Consider the following 8,062-nt stretch of genomic DNA (forward strand, 5'->3'; position numbering starts at 1 on the left):
TGGTGATCTCTTACTCATTTGATCGTTTGCCATCCAGTCGAATAAAAAAAAAACCACATCCAAATTCGTCATGCTTATAAATGTGCACCTTATTGGCAGTGTTAGAGAGGCATGTAAAGATACACTTTTGGAAAGATGTTCGTCAACTAGAGGGTACTTCTACTTCCACATTCTCATGTTTAGCTCTATAGATCTCATATAGGACAGATTTAAGATCAGTATCGTCAGAAAGTTTTAGTAAAAATAAAAACTTCACTTTATTATATGACATGTATTTTTTTTTCATACATACGTTATCTAATGGGAATTTTTACCAGTTTGATCTCGGCTTTATAAAAATTTGCGTTACGTTTTATGGTAACGTCACGTATTTTTTTTTATGTTATTTCTATGTCACATTGGTTAAAATTCGCGGCCTTACCCTAATGATTTTTTCGAACTGATCTGATGCTGAAGCCGGAAGGTAGGCAACGGAACTCTGTTATAAAACAACGAAACTAAGCCGTGTTTGGGCTTCATGGAATCGTTGTGAGATGTTCTTTGGCTACAAATAACTAAAAATTGAGAAATAATAAAAAAATAACAAAAAAGTAAAACTGACTCCAAAAAAATAACAAAAAATGGAACTGACTACAAAACCCTTGAAAATATATTTCTAGGTAGGGTTATTTCTAGTTCAAAGTTGGTGACTCAGCACGACCCAGCAGGATCGATTGAAACCCATAGTATGTAGGTAAGGTAGACGACTATTGTTCTATTCCTGCTGGCTCGTGCTGAGGCACCGACTTCGAGCTAGAAGGTGCCTACCTAGAAATATATTTTTAAGGGTTTTGTAGTCGGTTCAATTTTTTTTGTTATTTTTTTTATTATTTTGGAGTCGGTTTTTCCTTTTTTTATTATTACACATCTTCGCACATACACAAACATTCGTATTTTCGCAAATTTGACGCTAGTATTGAAACAAATGTTACATCTTACAAAAGAAAATGCAAATTAAGAACAAACTTCAACGGTATAAGAAATGCGCCTGAAAAATCCACATTTATTGGCTTGTGAAGTTATCAAAATGATGACACGACAATTATTACTAGTTACGTGTATTATATTTTCATATTATGATATTACTTCGGCTAGTTATGCAGATGAATTCGATTCAATATTTGCAAACATTTCCGACGCCACTTTATCTGAAGATGGGAAGCTGAATTTTACACAACTGGCAACGAAATATGGTCATAGCGCTGATCAATACGACTTGACCACTGAAGATGGATACATTCTGACGCTATTCAACCTCCCGGGAAATGGACCTCCGGTGCTTCTGCTCCATGGCCTTGATGATATTTGTGACACGTTCATTATAAGGGGTAAAATTTCTCTTGCAATTACGTTAGCCGACGCCGGATATGACGTTTGGGTTGGAAACAGCAGAGGAAATAAATATGGACGACGCCACATCAACCTAGATCCTGACACAGACAAAGAGTTTTGGAATTTCAGTTTCCACGAGATCGGATACTACGACCTCGCTGCTACGATAGACTTTATTTGTGATAAAACTGGTGAAGACAGCATTGCTACGGTTGGTCATTCTCAGGGAACCGCTGCGCATTACGCTCTGACGTCAACAAGACCAGAATACAACGAAAAGATAAAAGTGACAATATCGTTGGCTCCGATTGCTTTTTTGAGCAATCTAGCCCCTCCTATATCTCTTATAACAGATGTGGGTCCTGCAATCTCTCTACTGTTCAAAAGTCTCGGTATGGAGGAAATTTTGCAAGATCGCAAGGCTTTGTCTAATATCATTACGTTGATCTGCAGTAAAGGGCTCATCAGTTATGCTTTTTGCGGTTACGGAGTAGTCTTCCCGGCTTTCGGATTTGATCCTAGTAATATCGAATCTGAATTTTTGAGAACCATATTCGGCCATTATCCGGCAGCAACTTCGAGGAAATCCTTGGTGCATTTCGATCAAGTATATCTACGCAAAAGATTCAGCCAGTACGATTATGGGACGATAAAGAATTTGGCTAAATACGGTTCGACAGCTCCTCCAGATTACGATTTGAGTGCCATTACAGCAAAAATGGCTTTGGTTGCTGGTAAAAATGATCAATTGTCAAAAGTTAAGGACGTAGAAAATCTAAGAGATAGATTGTCTAACGTTATACACTATGAAGTCTTAGAACCAAAGTTATGGTCGCATTTAGATTTCGTCTGGGCTAAAAGTCTACCTATATATTTATACCCAACCATGTTTAAAATCCTAAAAGAACATGCTTGAGCAAATATGTATATTGAAAATTAGTAGCTTATTAAAAGTAATAGTTCTAAAACGAGAATCACTTTCTCACCATTTTTAAACGTATCTTATATACTATGTTGACCATAATAAATTAATACTATCTGGATTCTTTTTCACTTTTTTTTCTGCCCTTTACTCGTATTAGCTCGACCAGATGGCCTAGTGGTTAGAGAACCTGACTACGAAGCTTGAGGTCCCGGGTTCGATTCCCGTGTCGGGGCAGATATTTGTATGAAAAATACGAATGTTTGTTCTCGGGTCTTGGGTGTTTAATATGTATTTAAGTATGTATCTATCTATATAATTATATTTATCCGTTGCTTAGTACCCATAACACAAGCTTTGCTAAGCTTACTTTGGGACTAGGTCAATTGGTGTGAATTGTCCCGTGATATTTATATATTTTTTTTTATTTTTATTTTTTTTTATTGTGTGCTTCAATCTTGGAAGTGGCTTTTTACTACTCTAGCATACTGGCTGACTAGATTTATATAAGTAAGCGGGACAACCATCATCTAAATACCTTTAAACAAGCTATTCTTGTATATATAAATATATCGGCGATCTCGGAAACGGCTCCAACGATTTCGATGAAATTTAGTATGTAGGGGTGTTCAGGGATAAAAAATCGATCTAGCTTGGTCTTATCTCCGTTATCGAGTTGTAGCCCGAGCAAAGCTCGGTCGCCCAAGTACTTACTTTTAATGCTTCAAAAGAGCTCCTTCACAACAGTTTTTATTTGCTAGCACGTACTTACTGATTTTTAAAATGAAACAAGGTTTTTTAAAATTCATAATGACTTTAATCATGTAGTATATTTTTCAATGTTCAATTAGAAGAAGTAAAAAGCAGGCTTGTGCTGATTATGATTATTAAGCATAAATGTAAATGTCATAGTTTAGTTTCTCGCCCCTGTCACTTTTCATCCTGATATTAATGTAGTTGTAGCCCAAGCCTCCTTGAGTTACGTTGGCTGATGCGCCTGAGTGGGTCAAGTCGTATGCCATTACACCCTGCAAATAAATTCAATGTAAACATAACACCAACACAATGTTTTATTTTAAGGGCTTCGTTCAACAGTGGACGTCGTCCAGCTGATGATGAGGATTATACCTACTTCCATTACTGTTACTGTTCACTTTGTGCCGCATTTTGCTCATTTTTAGGGTTCCGGAGCCAAAATGGCAAAAACGGCACCCTTATAGTTTCGCCATGTCTGTCTGTCCGTCCGCGGCTTTGCTTAGGCACTATAAATGCTAGAAAGCTGTAATTTTGCAGGAATATGTATGTAAACTATGCTGACAAAATACTACAATTAAAAATTCAGAAAAATATTTCTTTAGGGTACCTCCCATAGCCGTAAAGTGGGGGTGATTTTTTTTTCTCATCCGACCCTATAGTGTGGGGTATCGTTGCATAGGTCTTTTAAAACTATTAGGGGTTTGCTAAGATTTTTCGATTCAGCGATTTGTTTGCGTAATATCCAACTTTAAAGTGCAAATTTACATTAAAATCGAGCGTCCCCCCCCCCCCTCTAAAATCTAAACCAGTGGGTGGAAAAATTTGAAACAATTCAGGATGGTAGTAATATCAAACTTTCAAGGAAAACTATAACGGTTAAGTTTGCTTGAGAATTATTAGTAGTTTTAGAGTAAATAGCAGCCTAAGGTATAAAATATACCTAAACTATGGAAGATTTCGTATAAAATACGAAATTCTTAGAAAAAATATGACTTATTTTTTTCGTAATGGCTACGGAACCCTATTTTGGGCGTGTCCGACACGGTCTTGGCCGGTTTTTATTCTCTTCTTTCTTCTTTTATTAACGAACAAAAATACATAATCATGGTAACGTATGTAAAGTCGAACAAATTTAATCATGACCCATGGTGGAACCTTTTAACAATCAATTCGATTCAATTCTTGTAAGTATAGCTCCATCGATACATCGATGATTCCGCCAATGTCGAGGTTGGAAAAGACACTATCAGTTTATCCGTTGTTCGGTAGATTTAGGGGCTGTTTCACCAGCCATTGATTAGTGTTTACTGACGGTTAAATATGATGCCGTCTCCCTCTATTCGAACAAAACAAATAGAGACGGCATCACATTTAACCGTCAGTTAACAGTAATAAATGGATGGTGAAACAGCCCCTTAGTGTGCGGTATTTTAATAATCAGTTTTACTATAATTTCCTTGATAAAAGTATGAGATGTCAACATGACATTACTAGCACAAAGGTTCCACCCTGGGTCTTGACTCAATTTGTTCCACTGTACAGTCATGGATAATTCATGAGCCATTCATTACTGTCACTTGAGGTATCCCATCTTAGGCTTTGTGGTTGGCAACGCATCTGCAATACCCCTGGTGTTGCAGATGTTTAGGGGCGGTGGTGATATCTTACCATCAGGAGACCCACTTGCTCGTTTGCCCTCCAGTCGAATAAAAAAAATGGAAAATTTTCAAAGAAGAAGTCATTATGATTTTCCTTGTTAATTGATGCGATGTCACTATGACGTTTACTGTGAAATGGTTCCATGGTGGCTCATGAAATAAGGTCCTTGACCATACCATCAGCCAAATATGTGGTCTACCACCCTAAGTTGATAATCGTTGGCATGCCATAAAACAACAATGCCAATAATGTCAACTTGAAAGTTCGACTTTAGCGACACATTCATTTGATAGGAACTTGTTTAAAAATTGATAGACCACTTATTTGGCTGATGGTACATATGTAGTTTGAACTACGACTCTCAAAAAAAAGGTCCTGGGTTAGAACCCAGGTCCACAGCTGTAAGCTTTGCAGAACTTTTGTGCGAAGATGCATTAGAAAAAAGTGCACGTTACTATGAAGGACAATTTCGTGAGATAACCCTCCCACTGGCAGACAGCTACAAAGAACTTCAATCCGCACTGGACTCGCATGGAAAGTACAACCCAACCGAAGTCTCATTCTGAGAGAAAGCCTGTACCATCATTATCATCATCATCATCATCATCATCATCACGTCGGAAGACGTCCTCTGTTGAAAAAAGGCCTCCTGCTTAGAACGCCACAATGAATGACAACCCGCCACTTGCATCCACCAGTAGCCCGCAACTCTCACGATGTCGTTAGTCCACCTGGTGGGAGGCCTGCGAACGCTTCGTCTTCCGGTTCGTGGTCGATCCGGTTCGTCCGGTTCTTCCAGCGATGTGGTCCGCCCATTGCCACTTTAGCTTCCTGTAAGTCCCTGCAGTGGTAAATTATTTGAGGAATACTTATAAAGTTCTTACTTGAATTGGGCGCGGAGTACCGTTATATAAAGAAGGCACAGAAACGTATACATTTTCAACTCGCTTCCTGAACACTTTTGAACTATACTCCGCATTTTTATGGTACACCATAGGTCTATTGACGTTGGTACCAAAAAACAAATGATTGCACTCTACCATAACTATGACACTTAACAAAAAGAGCCCGAAATACTTCATTTTAGATATAGACAGAATGTGCTTCGGGGAAAAAACGGAATTATAATGACCACAATCAGACAGACTTTTTAAATATCACCTTTGTATATTTGCACTTTACTGATAACGATGACATTTGGTATCCAAGAACTCGGGTTTATTTTAAACTTACTATTATCAAAGACTCAATATTATTATTATAAATGCGAAAGTGTGTGTACTTACGTGTTTGTATGTTTGCCCGTCTTTCACGTCGTAATGGAGCAACGGATTGACGTGATTTTTGGCATAGAGATAGGTAGTTTATGGGCCCGAGAGTGATATAGGCTACTTTTTACCCCGGTAAAATACACTGTTCCCAAAGGAACAGCGCGCGATAACCGAAGCGAAGCCGCGGGTAAAAGCTAGTATAATATAATACAACAGTTCGTTTCTTGCGGAACTTTTTGCCACGCACGGTGAAAATTTGGAAACAAGCTTAAAGTGCCAGTATTTCCGGACCGTTACAACTAGGGGATCTTCAAAAAATGAGCCTACTCATTTCTCAAAGGGCCGGCAACGCCCTACGTTATGGATGTCCATGGGTGACGGTAAATGCTTTCCATCAGGTAGGTTATCAAAAATACAACAAGTTAATTAACGATAGATCCGGCTTTTCGCCGGAAATATTTTTCATCATCCAAGACGTCTACTGCTGAACAAATGCACAACTCGCCACAGCATCCACCTGGTTCCCCGCAACTCTCACGATGTCGTCAGTCCACCTGGCGGGAGACCTGCCAATGCTCCGTCTTCCGGATAAATATTTTTCGCAAATGATTAATTTTCCAACTGTTTCCTATCGACCAACGATTTTTTTTCTGAAACCGTAAACTATTCAAGATAGTTATAGAATATATGTTTTATTTTTCCACGTACGTCTTTTTTGTATCTTTGTCTTTTTTAGGTTTTTTTTGTATAATTTAAATTTTACAGCGCATTAGTTTTTACTGTAATGCTGTAATTTTTACGATTAAGTGACGAATAAATAATTAAATATATTTTGGGACTATCAAATATGAAACAGTTGTGAAATAAATTATTTGGGAAACATATTTTCGGCAAATAATAATAATAATTTCGGACAGAATCCAGGTTAGTTACATTCAAAATAATAATAACAAGACATAGATAATCGACTCTTGAGCTGTCCACTTATTTCTTCTTCCAAGTAGAAAGAGAATCGGAAGAAATAGTTATTTGTGCAACGAGAGAGCAAAGTTGTTTTTTGCTGCGAGTGTTGAATTTGAATACCGAAAAAGGGAAGGATTCTATAATTGAATCACGAACGTAGCGAGTGATTCTAACTTAGAATCCTAAAAGCAGCGAGAGATTCAAACACACGAGATGCAAAAAAACTTCACCTCAGCAGCGAAAACATAATTTAAATAAAACAAAACAAACTTATTTTTTTAAATATAATCCGACTATTAAGAAACAAATGTAATAATCACATTTAAAACCCTTACTCAAAAATGATACGTACAGTCGCGATAATATCTTTAAAAATTCACCAGAAAGTTAAAAATGCCAAACATTGTTCAAAAGCGGTAAGTAGGGAGGTTTTGGATTCGGAACGAAAGAGTGTCATACTCATAACATGCATTGTAATTTGTACTAAGAACTACTTGTAAAATATGTCATACTTATTTTTTAATACTTCAAAAAGCCTTATCCTTGGGCCATCAAAAAGGTTGAACGATAAACGTATAATTTATTATAAATGTTATTAAACCTTTAAATATGTTTTTTTTTAAGATTTCCACTACATAAACATAAATAGATTTGTTACAAATTCATTCAATTTGACAAAATAAGTATTTATTACAACTGTAGTAGAGGCAGTATACGGAATTCTTTTATAAAAAAAAAAAAAACAAGAGAAGCGGCTTTCGTGCAACGAGGTTGCATACTTTATTAAGAGCGGGAAAATTTACATTTTGGAACTCCCATGCACCCATATCTCAGGATGCTTATTTATACTACGCTACTTAAGCAGCAGCGAAACATAGATGTCGCTAGTCATCGAGAGACGTAACACCCTTTTGGAACTAACCGCTCACCCAGACAAGAGATGTCGCTACTAAGCAATCAAACTATGATTGGTTATTTCGAGTCTTTTTATTTTGGTTTGTATTTTTGATATGGTTTTACGGGATAACCGTAAAAGTAACAAATTTGGAGTAGAACACAAAAAAAAGACTCGAAATAACCAATCAGCTTATTTCTATCACACGGTATAGGATGAGGGCAG

General features: G+C 37.1%; 2 protein-coding genes across 2 annotated transcripts; one reads left to right on the forward strand and one right to left on the reverse strand.

Annotated features, from left to right (window-relative positions):
• The first annotated feature begins 1,066 nt into the window (after positions 1–1,066).
• On the forward strand, positions 1,067–2,287 carry LOC141439961 (lipase 1-like). The gene has a single exon (XM_074104425.1). The coding sequence runs from the start codon at positions 1,067–1,069 to the stop codon at positions 2,285–2,287; it is 1,221 nt and encodes a 406-aa protein (XP_073960526.1).
• Positions 2,288–3,087: 800 nt separating this feature from the next.
• LOC141439618 (uncharacterized) lies at positions 3,088–5,838 on the reverse strand. Its single transcript, XM_074103907.1, has 2 exons — positions 5,593–5,838; positions 3,088–3,321 (listed from the first exon to the last, which is right to left on the reverse strand). The coding sequence occupies exons 1-2, from the start codon at positions 5,788–5,790 to the stop codon at positions 3,181–3,183; spliced, it is 339 nt and encodes a 112-aa protein (XP_073960008.1). The 5' UTR covers positions 5,791–5,838; the 3' UTR covers positions 3,088–3,180.
• Positions 5,839–8,062: the final 2,224 nt, after the last annotated feature.

This window comes from Choristoneura fumiferana, chromosome 21 (genome assembly GCF_025370935.1).
Source record: "Choristoneura fumiferana chromosome 21, NRCan_CFum_1, whole genome shotgun sequence".
NCBI classification, from domain to species: Eukaryota; Metazoa; Arthropoda; class Insecta; order Lepidoptera; family Tortricidae; genus Choristoneura; species Choristoneura fumiferana.

Coding starts and splice junctions, on each gene's coding strand:
- LOC141439961 (XM_074104425.1), top strand. CDS start 1,067: ATGATGACACGACAATTATTACTAGTTACGTGTATTATATTTTCATAT.
- LOC141439618 (XM_074103907.1), bottom strand. CDS start 5,790: ATGAAGTATTTCGGGCTCTTTTTGTTAAGTGTCATAGTTATGGTAGAG. Junction 3,322..5,592: donor GTACTCCGCGCCCAATTCAA/GTAAGAACTTTA, acceptor ATTTATTTGCAG/GGTGTAATGGCATACGACTT.